Source organism: Oncorhynchus tshawytscha, linkage group LG19 (assembly GCF_018296145.1).
Source record: "Oncorhynchus tshawytscha isolate Ot180627B linkage group LG19, Otsh_v2.0, whole genome shotgun sequence".
NCBI classification, from domain to species: Eukaryota; Metazoa; Chordata; class Actinopteri; order Salmoniformes; family Salmonidae; genus Oncorhynchus; species Oncorhynchus tshawytscha.
In genome coordinates this window covers 32,103,223-32,129,451 of record NC_056447.1, presented here as the reverse complement: position 1 = coordinate 32,129,451, position 26,229 = coordinate 32,103,223, and the positions used below count along the sequence as shown (strand labels likewise).

Sequence of the window (26,229 nt, the reverse complement as noted above, 5' to 3'; positions counted from 1 at the left end):
ACTATGGTTGTGGATGTATATATATATACTGCTCAAAAAAATAAAGGGAACACTTAAACAACACAATGTAACTCCAAGTCAATCACACTTCTGTGAAATCAAACTGTCCACTTAGGAAGCAACACCGATTGACAATAAAGTTCACATGCTGTTGTGCAAATGGAATAGACAACAGGTGGAAACTATAGGCAATTAGCAAGACACCTCCAATAAAGGAGTGGTTCTGCAGGTGGTGACCACAGACCACTTCTCAGTTCCTATGCTTCCTGGCTGATGTTTTGGTCACTTTTGAATGCTGGCGGTGCTTTCTCACTAGTGGTAGCATGAGACGGAGTCTACAACCCACACAAGTGGCTAGTAGTGCAGCTCATCCAGGATGGCACATCAATGCAAGCTGTGGCAAGAAGGTTTGCTGTGTCTGTCAGCGTAGTGTCCAGAGCATGGAGGCGCTACCAGGAGACAGGCCAGTACATCAGGAGACGTGGACGAGGCTGTAGGAGGGCAACAACCCAGCAGCAGGGCCGCTACCTCCGCCTTTGTGCAAGGAGGAGCAGAAGGAGCACTGACAGAGATATATATATATGGCTGTATATTTTTGTACATTTGAATGTTGCAGTAACAGGACCTAGGCCTAGCGTTTGAGCGAGAGAGACCATCCTTTTGATTGAAAGCCTTGACCCCAATGACTAAACTAACCCCTATTGAGAGAAAGAGAACTGCTCATTTCCAGGGACTCATGAGGCTCATTTCAATATCTTGAAGCAGAGCAAAAATTCTCAGTGAAAAATATTTTTGACACCGCTGAACCCATAACGCAACCGTAAGCGAAAAGATATACCAATGCGTTTGGTTTGTTAAATATATAACAAACCAAACCATATACTTGGAATTACAGGCCACTTTAATAATTGAACACTAGTCGTTTAAATAACTTTTAAATACTGCTTTACTCATCTCATACTGTATTCAATTCTATTGTATTTTATAGTTAAGACTTTTTTCTGTATTATTGACTGTATGTTTGTTTACTCCATGTGTAACTCTGTGTTGTTGTTTGTGTCGCACTGCTTTGTTTTATCTTGGCCAGGTCGCAGTTCTAAATGAGAACTTGTTCTCAACTGGCCTACCTGGTTAAATAAAGGTGGGGGAAAAATCTATAATAATTTTAGACAATGCTACTCCGACATTGATCAATCTAATATTTATATATTTCTTAATGACATTTTTTTAATACTTTTAGATTAGTTTGTAATGTTGTGATCTGTTAGATACTTCTGCACTGTTGGAGCTAGGAACACATGTGTTTCACTACACCCACAATAACATCTGCTAAATATGTATACGTGACCAATAAAATTGGATTGAATTTTCATTTCAGGTCACTGAGCTCTTCAGTAAAGGCCAATCTACTACCAATGTTTGTGTCTGGAGATTTCTCATAATTGTGGTTGAAAATAACAAAAACACTTCTGACTGCACTGAACCTATAGCGCTACCGTAAGCGAAAAGATTTACCATTGCCTTTGGTTTGTTAAAATAGAGCCCTGTATCTTCTGGTTATCTCCCTTAAGATTCAGTAAACTAATAGTAATGTTTGGTTTACGCTGCTATCGGTACAGGGGAGTAGAGGCTTGCCTGCACACTGAATAGAGAATGTGCAGTCAGGGGAAAAAGAAGCTGATAGTCACCTCCTTAATTCTGATAAGGGATGTGAACACACACACACTCAAGCGTACCCATATCACACCCGCTTGCATTCATGTGTGCACATGTGTGTTTGGTACAGTATATAAGATCAGTCCTGACCCAAGCTAAGATGCATCCACCACTGGTTGTGATTTCAGGAGTGACCATGAAGTGTCTGGTTATTGTGCTGGTATGTGCTGTGCTCGCTGAGGGAATCCACAGGTTAGTACTCACTATTTATTTTTCACAATTTCAGTGACATTTTCAGTTGCTCTTTTTCCTAAATTCTAAAACACAAATTTTCTTTTTTCATCTCTCATAGTCAATGATAACTCCTTGTCGCTCTCTCTACCTATTTGCATTTGCAGAGTTCGACTTCATATCTGAGTGTATCTGTGTTCTTGTTACCCTAGGATCCCTCTGGTGAAGCATAAGTCAATCCGTGAGAGAATGATGGAGAAAGGAGAACGCCTGCCCTACCAAGATCCCGCTCTCAAATACTTTCCTAGCGAGTTCGCTGGCTCCGCCACCATGTACATCAACAACTACGCCGACGTACGTACATGCTATAATACACAAGCTTATGGTCTATCTAGAATGTTACTCAATGTCCTGTCTATATCTGTCTATGTCCACAGTAGTCTATTTTCATATTCCAGAATGAAATTTTATGATGTAGGCTAACGTAGAAAATGTGAATTGTAGGTCTAACTAGATAACAACCACATCAAGATAACGTCTAACTCCATGAAGTAGAGTCTAAACCACGCCAACCACTCTAGATCTGATGTGTTGTTGTATGAATGTATTAGCAGCCCCTCTCTTTTGTCAACTATACTTTCCCTGTTGTGTTTTCCAGACCACCTACTATGGAGCCATCACCATCGGTACTCCCCCCCAGTCCTTCCAGGTGTTGTTTGACACTGGCTCTGCCAACCTGTGGGTTGACTCTGTACTCTGCAACACTCAGGCCTGCAGTGAGTACAGCTGGATAGCTTCGTGACAATGAAAGCAACTGCTAGCTAATATTACAACAACAATTACTAACTATACTACTACTACTACTGTACTACTATCAGAGATATTTTAATCTATTGTCACTTCTACACACTTCCCAGATAAATACATTGTAGACAGTATATTTCCTCTTTAAGTTGTTTGTGTCCCTTCCTCCTGCAGACAGCCACACAAAGTTCAACCCCCAGCAGTCGTCCACCTACTCAGCTAATGGGGAAACTTTCTACCTGCCCTACGGAACTGGCAGTCTCAGTGGAGTCTTTGGATACGACACCGTCAACGTGAGTCCCACCATAACAACCTTACAAATACTTAACTACTTCTACCACAGTTATTCTTCACTACATGCAGTAAAAAGCCACAACAGTACCTGTACTTCCATTCTAATAAAACCAAAGTGTTTCCATGATGCTGAGTGTGTGTTGTTTGTCACCTCTTTAGGTCGGTGGTATTTTCATCAACCACCAGGAGATTGGTCTGAGTACTGACGAGCCAGGTCAGACCTTTGTTGTGGCCCAGTTTGATGGTATCCTTGGCCTGTCCTACCCTTCCATCTCAGCCGGACAAGAGACTCCCTTCATGGACAACATCATGTCACTGAAACTTCTACAGGCTAACATATTTGCATTCTACCTGACCAGGTCAGTACTCCTACCATCACTTATACCACAAATATACCACTAATTACCACTACTTACCACACACATACCACTACTTACCACACTTATACCACTACCCCTACTTACCACACTACTCCAAATTACCACACATATACCACTACCACGACTTACCACACATATACCACTACCACGACTTACCACAAATATACAACTACCCCTACTTACCACAAATATACAACTACTTCTACTTACCACACATATACCACTTCCACCACACATATACCACTACAGATGTCAGCTCTTAATTGGACTGCTTTCATCACAAGAGGAAAATAATCCTGCAGAAGGAGGATTTGAATATCTGAAGAATGATTTAGAACTGTTCCAGTGGGCAGCTGGAAGCGTGTTTATACACAAAGCAGTACCGTACCTACATTCTAACTTATGTAGGCTACGTGAAGGCTACGGCGTGTCTCGTGTTCATTCTTACGTGGATTAGAATAAACGGCCATATTCTTAGGGGGTAGATGTATTTTCATTAGGGAAAATATGTTGTTTTACATTAACTGTTTTATTATATATGTTGAAGGAAAGCAATATGCAGAATTAATCATTGTTTTCCTCAAATCCTGTGTGATCCAGCGGTTACAGGCACTGACCCCGGCACATATATGTCAGAGTAGGCATCCAGTGCTGAGTGATCTAGTGACCAGCCTGAGACGACATTAGACCAACAAGTTAATTACATTTTTTTTAAATGTTTTCAAGAAGTAAAACAAATACTCTTCTTTGTGTAAAAAAATCAGACTATCTCAGCTCAACTAAATTGTCTTTGGATAGGCTCAAATGTATAAACATATTGACAGCTTTAAGAAATTAAATATTAAAAAGGCACACAGTACAGGCTTCCAATTCACACCAAGGACTAGAACTATATTCCCAAATAATACATAGCCGAACTATAAAACACGGACAAGCGTCCACCCTGGAGGAAGGTTTATCGTTCCACAGCAGACCTACATCTGTCAATCAGATGGCCCAACTCAGCTCATCAACTCAGCCAGGGAAATGTAATAATGGAGGCTAACTAACGGGTAGCCTTCAAAATGTAGCCTAGTGGAATAATCAAAAACAAGGGACCTATTGCAGCCATCGATGGCACTTATCATCAGCTGATGTCCCGTTAAATTATCGGTACGCTCTAAATTCACCCGCACAACTGATCTCAATAGTGACCATTAATGTCCACTTCATTGCCGTTCCCTAAAGGACGATATCAGTGTTACCTTAGTCCTGCTTGCAACCAAAGTGTTTCAAGATATGTTCACCCTCTGGTTGGTATTGTAATCAGAACAAGAGTACTTTTTGAACAGACTACGGGTGATTTATCTATTTGACAATTATTTCATACAAAATAAATAAAGTATCTACTGTGGGAATTTACCTGACACTAATGCTGGTGTAGCCCTTAGTTACAATTTTATTGGTTTCCTATTTATGTTATCCAAAAGTGTCTGATATGGTCATTTATTATTAAGATCGCGGGGTAAAATATCCCTAGACTGTCCACATTTAAAATGTGAAAATAAATCTAGTATATCGGGGGATTGAGTTATTTGTGCCAGAAAGTTGTGGGCCCTAATTGAACCAACGCCAACATGGTAGGCTTATATGTGTGAGCTGACGTCAGCAACCGTAACCCACACCACCCTACCAGACCCCACGATTGAACTACATTTTGAACATAGGATACAATTGAAGCTTGTATGTCATAGCCTAGATGAGACCATCTATCTTGTGTTGTTATGCTATATAAAATGACAGTTGTTGATGTGTATGGCTGCATTTCAAATGCAGTAATATGACCTAGGCATGGCGTTTCAGTGAAAAATTGAGACATTTATTTTGAAACCAAGTACTGATCCCAATGACTCAAATGCCCCAGCATGGAGATAAAGACAACTGCTCGTTTTACAGGGACCCACACGGCTCATTTGTATTTCCTGATGCAGCAGGAAAATGAGCAGTGACAAAAAAGTGATCAAGTTAAGATCTGACATCCCTACCACTACTTACTTACCACACGTATAATGACCTGCTACCGGACCTCAATATAAAATACACACAGATATCACAGAACCGTCTGCAGGGCAATGTGTTCGCTTTCTAGATGAACAGGTGATATATTTTAATAATGTACTTATTTATTTATGTACATAATCAACGTTATATTCATTATTCCTGTTCCAGAAACTAAAATCACTGATATAAGACATAAGATTTTTGAGAAGAAGTGTCTTCTGTGAAGAGTGAACCATCTTCTTGCCAACTGCCTTCTATCTTTGTAAAATTGTTTGATGGCTTTAAAAAAATTCTGTGCAGGGACGGCCAGCAGGGCAGTGAGCTGTCGTTCGGAGAAGTGGACAACACCAAGTATCAGGGTCAGATCTACTGGACCCCCGTCACCTCCCAGACATACTGGCAGATCGGCATCCAAGGGTCAGGATCAACCACACCAACCAAACATACTTAACCATACACTGACATCAGAACCACCAAGAGCCTGCAAAAGCTGGGGTGAAAAACTCCTTTAGGAAGTTTTTAAAAAATGTCTAAGGCCGCTGTCAATGCTTGTCTGCCTGTCTGTCTGTCTGCCTGTCTAACACTAACCCTTGTACATCTCCAGGTTCCAGATCAACGGTCAGGAGACAGGGTGGTGTGGGCAGGGCTGCCAGGCCATCGTGGATACAGGCACCTCCATGCTGACTGCACCCAAACAGATCATGGGAACGCTGATGCAGTCCATTGGAGCCCAGCAGGACCAGTACGGACAGGTAGCAGGAAGCCATTATAAACCATTACAGACCAGTACTAACTGACACCATAAAACAGTGTAATCCAGAAAGTAGAGGTTGGGGAAACCAGTGCAGACCAGAGTAAACCAGTACAGGGATGTTTTGTGTCACTCATGTCTGTGAATTGTTTGTTGATGTAGTACACAGTGAACTGTAACCAGATCAACAGCCTGCCTACTCTCACCTTCACCATCAATGGAGTCAACTTCCCCCTGCCGCCATCTGCATACATTCAGCAGGTAAGTTAGTGTGTTGTGTGTGTGTGTGACCCTCTATGACTGATGTTAGGATAATGAAGGCCATAAGCCTTGTGTCAGTAGTGCATGGGCATGCCTGTTTATCTGTGTGTGTGTATTGCACTCAACATGCGTGTTCTCCTCTCTATCCAGAACAACCAGGGTGGGTACCAGTTCTGCTTCGTGGGGATCATCCCCACCTACCTGCCGTCCCAGAACGGACAGCCCCTGTGGATTTTGGGAGATGTATTCCTCAGGGAGTACTACTCCGTCTACGACCGCACAAACAACCAAGTGGGCTTTGCCACCGCAGCCTAAACCTGACCAACATGACCAACATGACCATGACCGCAAACCAACACAGACACCGACCGTTCTTAGAAGTCTACCACCCCAAAACTCACACAGAATCTATTCCACCTCTGGCCATTCTAGAACATCAATCACCAATGGCAACTATTCTGACTCACTCATAACCACTCTGGTTATTTTAGAACACATATTACCCATGGCAACCACTCTGCTCATTATAATACACATATTACCCATGGCAACCACTGTGGGTCAGTTTGGCTTTGGTCCAGTGTGGTTAAAGCAAGCATCGACATCATTGGGTTAAAGCTGTGGTCTTTGTTAGATGACATCTGCTAATATATTCAGTTGAGCTGTAAGGTTGTTTCCTTTCTACTCTGTCATTGCAACGACAACCTCCTAGTTCCCAGACAACATCGGATGTGAACACAGGTTCAGCCATGTTGCTGATTTCATCATGATGCTGAGTGAAAAAGTAAATGACTTACAGAAACACAGTGAAATATGAAAATATGATTTGACACTTAAATGCATATCATCTCAAGACTGGATGTATTTGGTGTTTGTTTAGCTTCCATGTAGACTGAATAAACTATTGAAGTGCACAATAATCATATTTGTTTTGAATCACTGTATTTGACACATCAAGCTCATGATGCCTGTAAGAACGAAATCACACCTCACATTCACCACTGACTGTTACCAGAAACTGCAACAAAAAAACAACAAGAGCAGCTTTACCCAATTGGAGCCTGTAAATATATCCAACCATCTACACATCATACATGTAGAAATAACTATGTATCACAGAGTCAAATATGCCATCTGTTAAATGGCATTAAGTCCTAAGTATCCTCAGGAGAGCAGAAGCACTGTGAAATGGACTTTAATGAAAGCTTCAGCATTTCACTTCTGCTTACGAGCTCTTATCTCTAACATGGTCAGCGGCCGGTGTGTGTGTGTGATGCGTATGCATACAAGTGTGTTTTTTTTGTCTCTACACACACACTATCATCAACTGGCTTAAACTGTATGTCAGGAGAAGAGATCGCAGACACGTACACCCACATTTGTGACACACACACACACACACACCAGTTTGTGATTTCACCCCCAGTCCTCATGTACCTGACCCCTCCACCCTTCAAAGAGGAGCATCTCTGACTCATGTCCACACAGATTGCTCCAACCCTGGGGAAGCCTGCTCTGAGATATGGCCTGTCACTGTCTGTCTGGGTCTGTGCCTCATTCACCAGACACAAGAACTCACACACCCTCCATCTATTGCTTTGCTCTCTAAGCAGACAGAGGAGTTCAGCACTATTCTCGATTATTCCAGGTCCCCAGTTTACAGACACAACAGTGCTTAAATGTGTTCATCATCCTTTTTCTTAGTTTCTATAAAACATCTGTATATCTGTGGTCCATTAGTTCAAACAGAGGCTCAGCTCTCTACTCCATTAGTAAGAGACTGAGGATCAGAGGGAAATTGTAAGGGGTGCGTAACTGGTGGCAGGGTAGTCAAACGCGGGAGAGCAGAACTTGGTGAATAGCCAAAGCAGTTTAATATATAAAACTAACGGCATACAAAACAAACACATGGGTACATGGGTACAAAACCCGTAGCGCACAAGTACTTATAAAATAAAATGTATTTATTATAGCCCTTCGTACATCAGCCGATATCTCAAAGTGCTGTACAGAAACCCAGCCTAAAACCCCAAACAGCAAGCAATGCAGGTGTAGAAGCACGGTGGCTAGGAAAATAAAATCACTAGAAAGGCCAAAACCTAGGAAGAAACCTAGAGAGGAACCAGGCTATGAGGGGTGGCCAGTCCTCTTCTGGCTGTGCCGGGTGGAGATTATAACAGAACATGGCTAAGATGGTGAAATGACAAAATAATCAATTCACGACAAGGACATGAGGAAACAGAGGGAAAATATACAACATGTAATGAGGGAATTGAAACGAGGTGTGTGTGAAAACAAGACAAAACAAACGGAACATGAAAAATGGATCGGCGATGGCTAGAAGACTGGTGACGTCGACCGCTGAACACCGCCCGTACAAGGAGAGGAACCGACTTCGGAAGAAGTCGAGACAGTAACCCCCCTCCCCCTTGACGCGCGGCTCCAGCAGCGCACCGGCCTCGGTGACGACCCGGAGATGCAGGGCAATCCGGAAGGAGACGGTGGAAATCCCGCAGCATAGAAGGGTCCAACATGTCCTCCTCCGGAACACAGCATCTCTCCTCCGGATCGTACCCCTCCCAGTCTACGAGGTACTGAAGGCCCCTCGCCCGACGTCTCAAATCCAAGATGGATCGAACGGAGTACGGGGCCCCCTCGATGTCCAGAGCGGGCGGAGGAACCTCCCGCAGCCACCACCGGCCTGAGGAGAGACACATGGAACAAGGGGTTAACACGGTAATCGGGGGGAAACTGGAACCTATAACATACCTTGTTCACTCTCCTCAGGACTTTAAATGGTCCCACAAACCACGGACCCAGCTTCCGGCAGGGCAGGCGGCGGGGCAGGTTTCCGGGTCGAGAGCCAAACCAGTCATCCACCACAGGAGCCTCAGTCTCACTCTGATGCCAAGGAGCCAGAACCGGCTGATACCCCAATACACACTGGAAAGGAGAGAGGTTAGTGGAGGAGTGGCGGAGCGAGTTCTGGGCCATCTCTGCCCAGGGCACGAACGCTGCCCACTCCCCCGGCCCGTCCTGGCAATAAGACCTCAGAAACCTACCCACATCCTAGTTAACTCTCTCCACCTGCCCGTTACTCTCGGGGCGAAAACATGAGGCAAGGCTGACCGAGACCCCCAGATGTTCCATGAATGCCCTCCAGACCTTCGATGTGAACTGGGGACCCCGATCAGACACTATATCCTCAGGCATCCCATAGTGCCGGAAGACGTGAGTAAACAGGGCCTCCGTAGTCTGTAGGGCCGTAGGGAGACTGGGCAAAGGGACGAGACGACAGGACTTAGAAAAACAATCCACAACGACCAGGATCATGGTGTAACCCTGTGAAGGTGGAAGATCGGTTATAAAATCCACCGACAGGTGCGACCGAGGCCATTGCGGAACGGGTAAGGGTTGTAACTTACCTCTGGGCAGGTGCTTAGGAGGCTTACACTGGGTGCACACCGAGCAGGAGGAAACATAAACCCTCACATCCTTAGCCAAAGTGGGCCACTAGTACTTCCCACTAAGACAGCGCACCATCCGACCGATCCCAGGATGACCAGAGGGTGACGTGTGGGCCAGCTGGACACTGGGGGGGAGTGGGCTCTGCACGTGACGCCCGCTCAATGGCCGCGTCCAGCTCCCACACTACCGGTGCCACCAAGCAAGAGGCTGAGAGTATGGGAGTGGGATCCTTTGGCCACTCCTCTGTGTCATACTGCCGGGACAGTGAGTCTGCCTTAAACTTCTGGGAACCTGGTCTGTACGAAAGGGTGAAAACAAAACGGGTGAAAAACATGGCCCACCTTGCCTGGCGAGGGTTCAGTCTCCTCGCTGCCCGGATGTACTCCAGATTGCGGTGGGCAGTCCAGATGAGAAAAGGGTGTTTTGCCCACTCAAGCCAATGTCTCCACGCCTTCAAGGCCTTGACGACAGCCAACAGCTCGCGCTCCCCCACGTCCAGTTTTGCTCAGCCAGGCTGAGCTTCTTCGAGAAGAAGGCACAGGGGCGGAGCTTCGGTGGCGTACCCGAGCGCTGAGAGAGCACCGCTCCTATCCCAGCCTCGGACGCGCCCACCTCCACTATGAACGCCAAAGAGGGATCCGGATGGGCGCCGAGGTAAACAGAGCCCTTAGTTGCCCAAAAGCCCTGTCCACCTCAACTGACCACTGCAGACGTACAGGACCTCCCTTCAGCAGTGAGGTAATGGGAGCAGCCACCTGACCAAAATCCTGGATAAATCTCTGGTAGTAATTTGCAAACCCTAAAAATCGCTGCACCTCCTTTACCTTGGTGGGAGTCAGCCAATAGCGCACGGCTGAAATGCGGTCACTCTCCATCTCCACCCCTGATGTGGAAATGCGATACCCTAAGAAGGATACGGCTTGCTGAAAGAACAGGCATTTCTCAGCCTGGACATACAGGTCATGCTCCAACAGTCGTCCAAGTACCCTGCGCACCAAAGACACATCCTCGGTGCGTTTAGCGGAGTATATCGATATATACCAATACACCCTGCCCGTGCAGGTCCCTGAAAATCTCGTCTACAAAGGATTGGAAGACTGATGGAGCATTCATCAACCCATATGGCATGATGAGGTACTCATCATGCCCTGAGGTGGTACTAAATGCCATCTTCCACTTGTCTCCCTCCCGGATACGCACCTGGTGGTATTCGCTCCTGAGTTCCAGTTTTGTGAAGAAGCGCGCCCCGTGCATTGACTAAATCGCAGTGGCGATAAGAGGTAACTGTACCTTACCGTGATTTGATTGTGACCTCTATAGTCAATGCACGGGCACAGACCTCCATCCTTCTTCACAAAAAAGAAACTCGAGGAGGCGGGTGAAGTGGAGGACCGAATGTACCCCCAACGCAGGTATTCAGAGACATATGTCTCCATAGACACTGTCTCCGCTTGTGACAGTGGATACACGTGACTCCTGGGAAGTACAGCGTCTACCAGGAGATTTTTCGCACAATCCCCCCGATGAGGTGGTAATTGAATCTCCTTATTACAGAAGGCGAGAGCCAAATCGGCATATTCGGGGGGGTTGCGCACAGTGGAGACCTGGTCTGGTCTTTCCACCGTAGTAGCACCAACAGAAACCCCTACACACCTCCCCGAGCACTCTCACGACCACCCCATGAGAGCCCTCTGTTTCCATGAAATGGTGGGGTCATGATGAGCCAACCAGTGAAGGCCCAGTACCACGGGAAACGCAGGAGAAAGAGACTGATTTGCTCCTCATGACTCCCCTGCGTCACCATGGCCAGGGAGATAGTGGCTTCCCTGATTAGCCCGGACCCCCATGGTCGACTATCCAGAGCGTGTACTGGGAAAGGTCTAACCACAGGAATAATGGGGATCGCTAAACTAAGAGCGAGTGCTCTGTCAATAAAATTCCCAGCTGCGCCTGAATTGACGAGCGCCTTATGCTGGGAATCCGGGGGGAAATCAGAAAAACAAATAGGTACAAACAGTTGGACAACAGAGGACTCTGGATGAGAGTGGTGCACACTCTCCTGGGGTGACGCCAGAGTGCCCTGCCTGCTGCCTCGACTCCCGGAGAGACCAACCCGGCACCGACCGGCAGTGTCCCCTCTGCGGCCACAGATGGTGTACGAACTGGAAACCCCTCCAGTCTCCCTACGCACAGCCCCTCCCAGCTCCATAGGTTCAGGAGAGGGGGTGAGAGGGGATGGAACCACCAGACCCTGATCTGAACGTCCACGGGTAGCCAGCAGGTTGTCCAGCCGGATGGACAGGTCCACCAGCTGATCCAACGTGAGGGTGGTCTCTCTTCAGGCCAACTACCGATGTACGTCCTCGCGCAGACTGCAACGGTAGTGGTCGATCAGGGCCCTGTCATTCCATCCCGCGCCGGCAGCCAGAGTCCTAAACTCAAGGGCAAAATCCTGGGCGCTCCTCGTCTCCTGCCTCAGCTGGAAGAGGCGGTCACCCACCGCTCTATCCTTGTTCGGGTGGTCAAAGACCACCCGGAAATGGCGGGTGAACTCTGAAGTCCAACAACGCCGCATCTCCTTCTCCCCACACTGTGTTGCCCCAATCCAGAGCTCTCCCTGAGAGGCACGAGATGAGGGTGGACACCTTCTCCCTTCCCGAGGGAGCCGGGTAAAAGGTGCCCAGGTATAGGTCCAGCTGTAACAGGAAACCCTGGCACCGTGCCGTCGTCCCATCATACTCCCCGGGAAGGGCGAGACACATCCCACTGGGACCGGTTGCAGGAGGAGAGAGTAGTGGAGGTTCGGGTTGCGTTGTTGAAGTCGCTGGAGGACCTCCCTGTCTCTCCCAACAGTCCAGGGTCTGGATAACTTGATCCATGATGGCGCCGAGATGGTGGATTACTTTCGCTTGCTCCTGGATGCGCTCCTCGGCCCTGGGGCACCTGTTCCTGCTGACTCCATAGGTGGTCGGGTATTCTGTAAGGGGTGCGTAACTGATAGCAGGGAAGTCAAACGCAGGAGAGCAGAACTTGGTGTATAGCCGGTGCAGTGTAATATATAAAACTAACGGCATACCAAACAACAAACACATGGGTAAAAAACCCGTAGCGCACCAGTAACACATAGCACGAGTACTTACAAATAAACAATTCCCAACAAGGACATGGGGGAAACAGAGGGAACATATACAACATGTAATTAGGGAATTGAAACCAGGTGTGTGTGAAAACAAGACAAAACAAATGGAGCATGAAAAATGGATCGGCGATGGCTAGAAGACCGGTGACGTCGACCGCCGAACACCGCCCGAACAAGGAGAGGAACCGACTGACAGAAATGCTGCATTGCAGGTTTTCTAGTGAGGACAGGACAGTCCAGACAGGGCCTCGTACAGATGTATATAGAGCCACTGTGAAGCAGGGTAAGTCAGAAAATACATCGGGGGTAGAAATGTGAAGCTAGATAACTGTCTAAATCAGGGCAGAACTGTAAACCTTATCAAAGCTCAATCAGTAACAAAACAAGTGCTAAATCAACAATCATGACTAGTTCACCCACCCACACACCTCCTGACCAGCAGGACAGAATTTGGTATGTCATCAAATATGAAGTGCTGTGTGAAAATAAACTATTCAGGCCTTGGTGAGCGCTCTTTACAGGACTGTTGTTTCTGTATCAGTGTGTGTATAAAAGATCTCCAATTATGTTAACATTAAAAAAGACAACTTGGTAAATATCTGGATAAGCATTTCCCTGCACATTGTTATTCATGACCTTGGAGAGGTGTTCATATCTCAGTGTATTGTGCTTTATATCTGTATTGCTGATTAACACTGTTGGAAACAGCTAAACTTTGAACATTGAGATATTAACTAAATGATAAGGAGTGGAAGAGAATGGGTTTTATGTCAGAAGTTAAGGGTCCTCTGTAGAAAGCCAGAAGGCTTTGGAATGTGTTTGATGGAGGAGAGGAGAGCGACGTGTTGTTATAGGGAAGACAGGTGGATATCTGTGGATTAGGTGAAGGTGGGGTTGAGGTCAGGAGGTGAGGACAAATTCCCTTAAGGGAGTAATAAGCGTTTGGTATCCTGTTACCCTCTTTCAATAAGATGTGAGGATTGGAGAGAAGGTGTGTCTTACGTAGGATGTATATAACTGTGATGGAGAGAAATGTTTTGCTGTCTGAATACAGCTGTGTCGACTCTTTGGGAAGAATTAAACTTGGTTAAAGCTTATCTAGTGTCCGTGAGTTATTTAGATCTGTAAAATAAGAACCTAACAACACTAAGTGCCAAAACAATGGAATTCTCCACATTTTGAAACAAATACACAGTTGTGGAAAAAGTACTGAATTGTCATACTTGAGTAAAAGTAAAGATACCTTCATAGAATATGGCACAAGTTAAAGTTAACCAGTAAAATATTACTTGAGTAAAAATCTAAAAGTATTTGGTTTTAAATATACTTAAGTATCAAAAGTAAATGTAATTTCTAAAATGTACTTAAGGATCAAAAGCAAAAGATTTTAAAAAATCTTTATATTAAGAAAATTAGACGCCACTATTTAAATTATGCATAACCAGCGGCGCACTCCAACACTCAGGCATCATTTACAAACGAAGCATTTAGTAAGTCTGTCAGATCAGAGGCAGTAGGGATGACCACAGATGTTCTCTTGATAAGTATGCTATGTATCCTGCTATGTACTCAAAATGTACTTCTGGGTGTCAGGGAGTAGAAAGTACATGTTCTTAAGGAATGTAGTGCAGTAAAAGTTGTCAATAATATAGTCAAGTAAAGTACAGATACTGTACCTCAAAAAACTACATAAGTAGTAATTTTAAGTATTTTTACTGCAAATAATGTACATTTACTTTTAATTAAAAGAGACTGTGTAAACTATTTATCTTTCACTCTCTCTACACCTCTACCTCTCTACCTCATCTTTCACACACCAAAATGTTGCTACATCTTTTCAAATGTTTATTTAGTTGATGGCTCCAGAATTGTAGTACAATTGTGGTGTGACGTCTGCCTGAAAGTCACCTATAAAGTGTAATTAAAACATAACAGTATACAATATTTCATGCATGTTGACTAAACATCAGATCATATCGTATTTCTACATACCATTAGCAATAACACTGTGGACTCTATTTTTGGCTGGTGTTAAGGCAGCGCTTGTGTCAAACACACGTTCTTGGGCAATTTCGACTTGTAAAAGCCAGCGCTCTGCTATTTTCCAACCCTGTCTTATATCAGCTCGCTTGTGCTGAGGTGGGAGGGATGGAAATATTGTAGGTGTGTCTTTAAAAACCAATTTCAAGCAGTGGTGATATTTAACACTCACTGGTCGCTGGTCTTTGCGGAAACACAATTGGTTATGGCATCGATTTTGCCAGTGGAGGTGCACAGTAGTCTTGAAGACCATGATCTGGCAGAGTTACTCCGCCTCAAAAATTCAATTTGGCGAAATGCTTTGCACACACATACTCAGGCTGACTGGCTCTTGTTCAGGCAAATGTGAAATAAGAGCACTCAGGCTATCCGGAAGGCCAAAGGTAGTTACTTTAAGGAGCAGTTCTCGCTCTCTGTTGATCTAATCTCAAGAATGAAACCTCCTCACAGCTGCCCATGTCCCTTTATGTTGATGATGTGTTTGTTACTTGACAAGGAGCACATGGCTGAGCTCTTTAAATCACCACTTCATTAAGTCAGCATTCCTATTAGACTCAGCCATGCCTCATTGCCTGTCCAACATTTCCTCATCTCCCACCCCTTCTAATGTGGCTAGCCCCTATGCTCCTCCCTCTTTTCCCCCTGCCCCGCTACAAAGTTTCTCCCTGCAGGCAGTCAGTGAGTCCGAGGTGCCAACGGAGCTCCTTAAACTTGACCCCCAAAAAACATCTGGGTCAGATGGTTTAGATAAAGAAGAATGTAAGGTTGCAGCCCCTATCATCTCCAAGCTTATCTCTGACCTTTTTAACCTCTCTCTCCTCTCTGGGGAGGTTCCAATTGCTTGGAAGGCAGCCACGGTGCGTCCTTTATTTAAAGGGGAGGTAAAGTTGATCCTAACTGTTATAGGACCATTTCTATTTTGCCATGTTTATCTAAAGTGTTGGAAAAACTGACTGGCTTTCTTGATGTCAATAGTATTTTCTCTGGTATTAAGTCTGGTTTCTGCTCAAAAAAAGCAGACACTGGGTCTCTCCTCTTTTCAGTTCGCTGTATTGTGGGGATTGTGGGTGTGTATTGAGTTACTAGTGCCAGTAGGGTGTGTGCTGAAATCCAACCCACACCAACACGGTAGACATATACAGTACCAGTCAAAGGTTGGACACACCTACTAATTTAAAAAAAAAAATCTATTTTCTACAACTTAGAATAATAGTGAAGATATCAAAATGATGAAATAACACATATGGAATCATGTAGTAACCAAAAAAAGTGTTAAACAAAAATATATTTTATATTTTACATTCTTCAAAGTGCCACCCTTTGCCTTGATGAAAGCTTTGCACACTCTTGTCATTCTCTCAACCAGCTTCACCTGGAATGCTTTTCCAACAGTCTTGAAGGAGTTCCCACATGATGAACTTGTTGGCTGCTTTTCCTTCACTCTGCAGTCCAACTCATCCCAAACCATCTCAATTGGGTTGAGGTCGGGTGATTGTGAAGGCCAGGTTATTTGATGCAGCACTCCATCACTCTCCTTGGTCAAATAGCCCTTACACAGCCTGGAGGTGTGTTTTGGGTCACTGTTCTGTTGAAAAACAAATGATAGTCCCACTAAGCACACCAGATGGGATGGAGTATTGCCGCAGAATGCTGTGGTAGCCATGCTGGTGAAGTGTGCCTTGAATTATAACTAAATCACTGACAGTGTCACCAGCAAAGCACCCCCACACCATCACACTCCCTCCTCCATACTTCACGGTGGGAAGCACACATACAGAGATCATCCAGTCACTTTCTAAAAATCTCAAATTAGGACTCATCACACCAAAGGACAAATTTCCACCGGTCTAATGTCCATTGCTTGTGTTTCTTGGCCCAAGCAAGTCTCTTCCTCTTATTGGTGTCCTTTAGTAGTGGTTTCTTTGCAGCAATTTGACCATAAAGGCCTGATTCATGCAGTATTCTCTGAACAGTTGATGTCGAGATGTGTCTGTTACTTTAAGTCTGTGCAGCATTTATTTGGGCTGCAATCTGAGCTGCAGTTGACTCTAATGAACTTAACATCTGCAGCAGAGGTAACTCTGGCTCTTCCTTTCCTGTGGCGTTCCTCATGAGAAGCAGTTTCATCATAGCCCTTGATGGTTTTTGCGACACCACCTGAAGAAACATTCAAAGTTCTTAAAATTTTGGGATTTGACCTACATATCTTAAAGTAATGATGGACTATAATTTCTCTTTGCTTATTTGAGCTGTTTGAAGCTGCTCCAAAACATCACATCACAGGGGGAAAAGAGGTATTTGGAGTGGACTTCAAGTCCGACTCAGGAGGCCTGCACATCATCCACCGCTTCGGAGTATAATGTTCAGTCTCTGGATAATAAAGTAGACGAGCTCAGGGAGAGGATCTTCCAGAGAGGCATCAAGGATTGTAACATACTCTGTTTCACGGAAACATCACTCTCTCAGTATATCATCTCCCCGTCCTTACAGCCAGCTGGGTTCTCAGTATTTTGCTCAGACAGGAATAAATAACTATCAGGGAAGAAGAAAAGCAGGGGTGTATGTTTCATGATCAACTACTCATGATGTGATTGTGATAACATACAGAAACTCAAGTCCTTTTGTTCACCCGACGTAGAAGACCTCACAATCAAATGCCAATTGTATTATGGGGCGTACACATCACTGACATTCTGATATGGTCCACCCACACAGACAGTGTGGTGAAGAAGGCGCAACAGCGACTCTTCAACCTCTGGAGGCTGATAAATTTGTCTTGGCCCCTAAAACCCTCACTAACTTTTACAGATGCACAATTGAGAGCATCTTGTCAGGCTGTATCACCGGCTGCTATGGCAAATGAACCGCCGCAGGGGCTCTCAAGAGGGTGGTGCGGTCTGCCCAAAGCATCACCAGGGGCAAACAACCTGCCCTCCAGGACACCTACAGCAGCCGATGTCACAGCAAGGCCAAAAAGATAAAAGACAACAACCAACCAAGCCAAGGCCTGTTCACCCCTCTATCATCCAGAAGGTGTGGTCAGTACAGGTGAATCAAAGCTGGGACCAAGAGACTGAAAAACAGCTTCTATCTCAAGGCCATCCGACTGTTAAATAGCCATCACTAGCCGGCTTCGACGAGGTTACGTAACACTGCACCTTAGAGGGGTGGCAGGTAGCCTCGTGGTTAGAGTGTTCGGCAAGTAACCGAAAGGTTGCCAGATCAAATTGCCGAGCTGACAAGGTAAACATCTGTTGTTTTGCCCCTGAACAAGGCAGTTAACCCACTGTTCCCAGGTCATCATTGTAAATATGAATTTGTTCTGAACGGACTTGCCTAGTTAAATAAAATAAAAAAAGAGGCTGCTGCCCTATATACTTGGAATTACAGGCCACTTTAATAATTGAACACTAGTCGTTTAAATAACTTTTAAATACTGCTTTACTCATCTCATACTGTATTCAATTCTATTGTATTTTATAGTTAAGACTTTTTTCTGTATTATTGACTGTATGTTTGTTTATTCCATGTGTAACTCTGTGTTGTCGTTTGTGTCGCACTGCTTTACTTTATCTTGGCCAGGTCGCAGTTCTAAATGAGAACTTGTTCTCAACTGGCCTACCTGGTTAAATAAAGGTGGGGAAAAAATCTATAATAATTTTAGACAATGCTACTCCGACATTGATCAATCTAATATTTATATATTTCTTAATGACATTTTTTTAATACTTTTAGATTAGTTTGTAATGTTGTGATCTGTTAGATACTTCTGCACTGTTGGAGCTAGGAACACATGTGTTTCACTACACCCACAATAACATCTGCTAAATATGTATACGTGACCAATAAAATTGGATTGAATTTTCATTTCAGGTCACTGAGCTCTTCAGTAAAGGCCAACCTACTACCAATGTTTGTGTCTGGAGATTTCTCATAATTGTGGTTGAAAATAACAAAAACACTTCTGACTGCACTGAACCTATAGCGCTACCGTAAGCGAAAAGATTTACCATTGCCTTTGGTTTGTTAAAATAGAGCCCTGTATCTTATCTAATCTGGTTATCTCCCTTAAGATTCAGTAAACTAATAGTAATGTTTGGTTTACGCTGCTATCGGTACAGGGGAGTAGAGGCTTGCCTGCACACTGAATAGAGAATGTGCAGTCGGGGGAAAAAGAAGCTGATAGTCACCTCCTTAAGTCTGATAAGGGATGTGAACACACACACACTCAAGCGTACCCATATCACACCCGCTTGCATTCATGTGTGCACATATGTGTGTTTGGTACAGTATATAAGATCAGTCCTGACCCAAGCTAAGGTGTATCCACCACTGGTTGTGATTTCAGGAGTGACCATGAAGTGTCTGGTTATTGTGCTGGTATGTGCTGTGCTCGCTGAGGGAATCCACAGGTTAGTACTCACTATTTATTTTTCACAATTTCAGTGACATTTTCAGTTGCTCTTTTTCCTAAATTCTAAAACACAAATGTTCTTTTCTCATCTCTCATAGTCAATGATAACTCCTTGTCGCTCTCTCTACCTATTTGCATTTGCAGAGTTCGACTTCATATCTGAGTGTATCTGTGTTCTTGTTACCCTAGGATCCCTCTGGTGAAGCATAAGTCAATCCGTGAGAGAATGATGGAGAAAGGAGAACGCCTGCCCTACCAAGACCCCGCTCTCAAATACTTTCCTAGCGAGTTCGCTGGCTCCGCCACCATGTACATCAACAACTACGCCGACGTACGTACATGCTATAATACACAAGCTTATGGTCTATCTAGAATGTTACTCAATGTCCTGTCTATGTCCACGGTAGTCTATTTTCATATTCCAGAATGAAATTTTATGATGTAGGCTAACGTAGAAAATGTGAATTGTAGGTCTAACTAGATAACAACCACATCAAGATAACGTCTAACTCCATGAAGTAGAGTCTAAACCACGCCAACCACTCTAGATCTGATGTGTTGTTGTATGAATGTATTAGCAGCCCCTCTTTTGTCAACTATACTTTCCCTGTTGTGTTTTCCAGACCACCTACTATGGAGCCATCACCATCGGTACTCCCCCCCAGTCCTTCCAGGTGTTGTTTGACACTGGCTCTGCCAACCTGTGGGTTGACTCTGTACTCTGCAACACTCAGGCCTGCAGTGAGTACAGCTGGATAGCTTCATGACAATATTACAACTATCTACTATGTGTATCAATTAACTACTACTTCCTCAACAGTAAATGTTACTAACTGTACTACTACAACAGTACTTCTACTACTATCAGATATATTTAAGTCCAATATCACTTCTACACACTTCCCAGATAAATACATTGTAGACAGTATATTTCCTCTTTAAGTTGTTTGTGTCCCTTCCTCCTGCAGACAGCCACACAAAGTTCAACCCCAGCAGTCGTCCACCTACTCAGCTAATGGGCAAACTTTCTACCTGCCCTACGGAGCTGGCAGTCTCAGTGGAGTCTTTGGATACGACACCGTCAACGTGAGTCCCACCATAACAACCTTACAAATACTTAACTACTTCTACCACAGTTATTCTTCACTACATGCAGTAAAAAGCCACAACAGTACCTGTACTTCCATTCTAATAAAACCAAAGTGTTTCCATGATGCTGAGTGTGTGTTGTTTGTCACCTCTTTAGGTCGGTGGTATTGTCATCAACAACCAGGAGATTGGTCTGAGTACTAACGAGCCAGGTCAAAATTTTGTTGTGGCCCAGTTTGATGGTATCCTTGGCCTGTCCTACCCTTCCATCTCAGCCGGACAAGAGACTCCCGTCATGGACAACATGATGTCTCAGAACCTTCTGCAGGCTAACATATTTGCATTCTACCTGACCAGGTCAGTACTCCTACCATCACTTATACCACATATCTACCACTACTTACCACACATATACCACTACAGATGTCAGCTCTTAATTGGACTGCTTTCATCACAAGAGGAAAATAATCCTGCAGAAGGAGGATTTGAATATCTGAAGAATGATTTAGAACTGTTCCAGTGGGCAGCTGGAAGCGTGTTTATACACAAAGCAGTACCGTACCTACATTCTAACTTATGTAGGCTACGTGAAGGCTACGGCGTGTCTCGTGTTCATTCTTACGTGGATTAGAATAAACGGCCATATTCTTAGGGGGTAGATGTATTTTCATTAGGGAAAATATGTTGTTTTACATTAACTGTTTTATTATATATATTTTTTTATTTTACCTTTATTTTACTAGGCAAGTCAGTTAAGAACAAATTCTTATTTTCAATGACGGCCTATGTTGAAGGAAAGCAATAGGCAGAATTAATCATTGTTTTCCTCAAATCCTGTGTGATCCAGCGGTTACAGGCACTGACCCCGGCACATATATGTCAGAGTCGGCATTGGATTCAAATTTGACTCATGGATCAATGACTATTTTTGACACATTCATTTTGCGTGGTTACATGATTAAAACAGAAACAACTCAAAGGTTAACAGTTCAGGAATGAATTCAGTTAAGTTTAGGGCTATGGTTTGGGGAAGGCTTAAAACAAAATGAAGCGCCTATGTATCATCAGTATTCAGAATATTCTTAACGCTCGCTAGAGCATTGTGATCTGCCATAAGCAGCTCACTCCGAACCTCATGAGTTTGCATCCAGTGCCGAGTGATCTAGTGACCAGCCTGAGACGACATTAGACCAACAAGTTAATTGCATTTATTTAAATGTGTTCAGGAAGCAAAATGAGTCAACAAAATCGTCTTCGATAGGCTCAAATGTATGAACAACTTGACAGCTTTAATGAAATATTGAAAAGGCACACAGTACAGGCTTCCAATTCACACCAAGGACTAGAACTATAATCACAAATAATACATAGCCGAACTATAAAACACGGACAAGCGTCCACCCTGGAGGAAGGTTTATCGTTCCACAGCAGACCTACATCTGTCAATCAGATGGCCCAAATCAGCTCATCAACTCAGCCAGGGAACAAACAGTAGCTGTTGTCACACTTCATTGCCGTTCCCTAAAACACGATATCAGTGTTACCTTAGTCCTGCTTGCAACCAAAGTGTTTCAAGATATGTTCACCCTCTGGTTGGTATTGTAATCAGAACAAGAGTACTTTTTGAACAGACTACGGGTGATTTATCTATTTGAAAAGCATTCCATACAATAGAAATAAAGTATCCACTGTTGGGAATTGACACGACACTAATGTTGGTGCAGCCCTTACTTAATATTTTATTGGTTTCCTATTTATGTTATCCAAAAGTGTCTGATATGGTCATTTATAATTAAGATCGGGGGTTAAATATCCTTAGACTGTCCATTTTTAAAATGTGTAAATAAATGTAGTAAATTGGGGGGGGATTGAAATATTTGTGCCAGAAACGTATGACCTGGGAATGGTAGGGTTATACGTGCTCGCTGAAGGCAGAAGCCCTAACCCACTTCACCCCACGATTTAACTCAATTTTGAACTTAGGACAAACTTGAAACTTCTCATAGTCTAGTGGATACCAATATCGATCTTCTGTTAATACGCTATATATCAAACGATGGTTGTTTATGTATATGACTGCATTTCAGATACATGTTTGTACATTTGAATGTTGCAGTAATTTGACCCAGACCTAACGTTTCAGCGAGCGAGAGGATTTTGATATTTAAAAAGCAAGCCCTGATAGACTGCCCCAGCATGGACAGAAAGACAACTGCTCTTTTTACAGGGACCCACAAGGCTCATTTGTATTTCCTGATGCAGCAGGAAAATGAACAGTGACAAAAAAAGTGATCAAGTTAAGATCCGACATTTGTACCCCTACCACTACTTACCACACATATAATGTACTACTACCAGATTTAATTATAAAATACACAGATATCACAGAACCTTCTGTAAGCCAATTTGTTCGCTTTCTAGTTGACCAGGAAATATACTTTAAAAATGTACTTACTTAATTAATTATGTACATAATCAATGTTATATTCATTATTCCTGCTCCAGAAACTATATCACTGATATAAGGCACAAGATTTGAGGAGAAAAGTGTCTTCTGTGAGTGAACCATCTTCTTGCCAACCGCCTATTTGTAAAACTGTTAGATGACTTAAAACTCTTTTTCTGTGCAGCGACGGCCAGCAGGGCAGTGAGCTGTCGTTCGGAGGAGTGGACAACACCAAGTATCAGGGTCAGATCTACTGGACTCCCGTCACCTCCCAGACATACTGGCAGATCGGCATCCAAGGGTCAGGATCAACCACACCAACCAAACATACTTAACCATACACTGACATCAGAACCACCAAGAGACTGGAAAAGCTGGGATGAAAAATGTCTAAGGCCGCTGTCAATGTCTGTCTGTCTAACACTAACCCTTGTACATCTCCAGGTTCCAGATCAATGGTCAGGAGACAGGGTGGTGTGGGCAGGGCTGCCAGGCCATCGTGGATACAGGCACCTCCATGCTGACTGCACCGACACAGATCATGGGAACGCTGATGCAGTCCATTGGAGCCCAGCAGGACCAGTACGGACAGGTAGCAGGAAGCCATTATAAACCATAACAGACCAGTACTAACTGACACCATAAAACAGTGTAATCCAGAAAGTAGAGGTTGGGGAAACCAGTGCAGACCAGAGTAAACCAGTACAGGGATGTTTTGTGTCACTCATGTCTGTGAATTGTTTGTTTATGTAGTACACAGTGAACTGTAACCAGATCAACAGCCTGCCTACTCTCACCTTCACCATCAATGGAGTCAACTTCCCCTGCCGCCATCTGCATACATTCAGCAGGTAAGTTAGTGTGTCGTGTGTGTTTGTGTGTGTCTGTCCGTGTGTTACCATCCATGACTGATGTTAGGATAATGTTAGGTTAAGCCTTGTGCATGACTAAGCCATGTGTCAGTAGTGCATTTGTGTTTATCTGCCTGTGTGTGTATTGCACTCAACATGCGTGTTCTCCTCTCTATCCAGAACAACCAGGTCTGCTCCGTGGGGATCACCCCCACCTACCTGCCGTCCCAGAACGGACAGCCCCTGTGGATTTTGGGAGATGTATTCCTCATGCAGTACTACTCCGTCTACGACCGCACAGGCAACCAAGTGGGCTTTGCCACCGCAGCCTAAACCTGACCAACATGACCGCAAACCAACACAGACACCGACCGTTCTTAGAAGTCTACCACCCCAAACCTCACACAGAATCTATTCCACCTCTGACCATTCTAGAACATCAATCACCAATGGCAACTATTCTGAATCACTCATAACAACCACTCTGGTTATTTTAGAACACATATTACCCATGGCAACCACTCTGCTCATTATAATACACATATTACCCATGGCAACCGCTGTGGGTCAGTTTGGCTTTGGTCCAGTGTGGTTAAAGCAAGCATCGACATCATTGGGTTAAAGCTGTGGTCTTTGTTAGATGACATCTGCTAATATATTCAGTTGAGCTGTAAGGTTGTTTCCTTTCTACTCTGTCATTGCAACGACAACCTCCTAGTTCCCAGACAACATCGGATGTGAACACAGGTTCAGCCATGTTGCTGATTTCATCATGATGCTGAGTGAAAAAGTAAATGACTTACAGAAACACGGTGAAATATGAAAATATGATTTGACACTTAAATGCATATCATCTCAAGACTGGATGTATTTGGTGTTTGTTTAGCTTCCATGTAGACTGAATAAACTATTGAAGTGCACAATAATCGTATTTGTTTTGAATCACTGTATCTGACACATCAAGCTCATGATGCCTGTAAGAATGAAATCACACCTCACATTCACCACTGACTGTTACCAGAAACTGCAACAAAAAACAACAAGAGCAGCTTTACCCAATTGGAGCCTGTAAATATATCCAACCATCTACACATCTTACCTATTGAAATATTTATTACATAATGGCAGTAATAACTAAATATCAAGTCAAATATGCCATCTGTAATGAACACGAGGGGAGACAGAGAGCTGGTTTCAAGCGCAGGGCGCAGCAGGTGTGCATAGAAAAGGACCACTGGAGGAGGCAGGTAGCTTGGTCCAGGGGCAGGCAGGTCATACACAGGGGGTCCAAAGGGCAACAGTACCTGGCAGTGAAAAGGCTAGTAACGTAGTCCGGGAGATCAGGCAATAGTTTGATAACAGGAAATCCGATAGGCTAAAGTACAGGCAGGGAGGGAATAGGCAAAAAGACGTTGTTAGTGAGGCAGGCAAATCTATCATACACGGGAGGAGAAAATCACGGGAAAAACAGAGTTACGAAAGACGTGTGTCACAAAACAAACAATACCTCAAAATGATGGGGTGTGAAGAACTGAATGAAATAGTGTGGGGTAATGACATACAGGTGTGTGAACAGGTGATCAGAATTCAGGTGGTTGGGATCTGGAGAGTGAGCTGCATTCAGGGGATCTATGTGTTTGAGAGTGTGAGCTGGAAAGTGAGCTGCGTTCAGGGGGGATCTACGTGTTTGAGGGTGTAAGTTGGAAGCAGATGTTACACCATCTGTTAAGTCCTAAGGATCCTCCCTGTGAAAGGGACTTTAATGAAAGCTTCAACATTTCATTTCAGGGAATGGTGTGTGTGCATGTTTTTGTTTGTTTCCACACACACACACACACACACACGCTTAAACTGATTGTCAGGAGCAGAGATAGCAGAGACACACACACGTACACACACATTTGTGACACACACCAGTTTGTGATTTCACCCCAGTCCTCATGTACCTGACCCCTCCACCCTTCAAAGGGGAGCATCTTTCTGACTCATGTCCACACAGATTGCTCTGACCCTGGGGAAGCCTGCTCTGAGATATGGCCTGTCACTGTCTGGGTCTGCCTCATTCACCAGACACACAAGACACAATAACTCACACACCCTCCATTTATTGCATTGATCTCTAAGCAGACAGAAGAGTTCAGCACTATTCTCTATTTTTTCAGGTCCCCAGTTTACAGACACAACAGTGCTTAAATGAGCTCATCATCCTGTTTTCTTAGTTTCTATAAAACATCTGTATATCTGTGGTCCATTAGTTCAAACAGAGGCTCAGCTCTCTACTCAGCTCTCTACTCCATTAGTAAGAGACTGTGTGAGGCTCAGAGGGAAATGCTGCATTGCAGGTTTTCTAGTGAGGACAGGACAG

The 26,229-nt window shown here is 44.2% G+C and overlaps 3 protein-coding genes across 4 annotated transcripts in view; 2 read left to right on the top strand and 1 right to left on the bottom strand.

Moving 5' to 3' along the window:
- Positions 1-26,229, bottom strand: part of mapk8ip2 (mitogen-activated protein kinase 8 interacting protein 2) — a 148,906-nt gene that overhangs the window by 64,829 nt on the left and 57,848 nt on the right. The window lies entirely within an intron of this gene.
- On the top strand, positions 1,796-7,331 carry LOC121838767 (gastricsin-like). Its single transcript, XM_042301590.1, has 9 exons — positions 1,796-1,908; positions 2,100-2,241; positions 2,546-2,663; positions 2,866-2,984; positions 3,145-3,344; positions 5,706-5,822; positions 6,010-6,157; positions 6,319-6,417; positions 6,568-7,331. The coding sequence occupies exons 1-9, from the start codon at positions 1,817-1,819 to the stop codon at positions 6,730-6,732; spliced, it is 1,200 nt and encodes a 399-aa protein (XP_042157524.1). The 5' UTR covers positions 1,796-1,816; the 3' UTR covers positions 6,733-7,331.
- LOC121840073 (gastricsin-like) lies at positions 19,368-24,792 on the top strand. Its single transcript, XM_042301593.1, is given in 11 exon segments — positions 19,368-19,476; positions 19,668-19,809; positions 20,102-20,219; positions 20,447-20,467; positions 20,470-20,564; positions 20,725-20,924; positions 23,198-23,314; positions 23,458-23,605; positions 23,767-23,836; positions 23,839-23,864; positions 24,045-24,792. Coding segments are annotated over 11 exon segments (1,146 nt in total). The 5' UTR covers positions 19,368-19,420; the 3' UTR covers positions 24,198-24,792.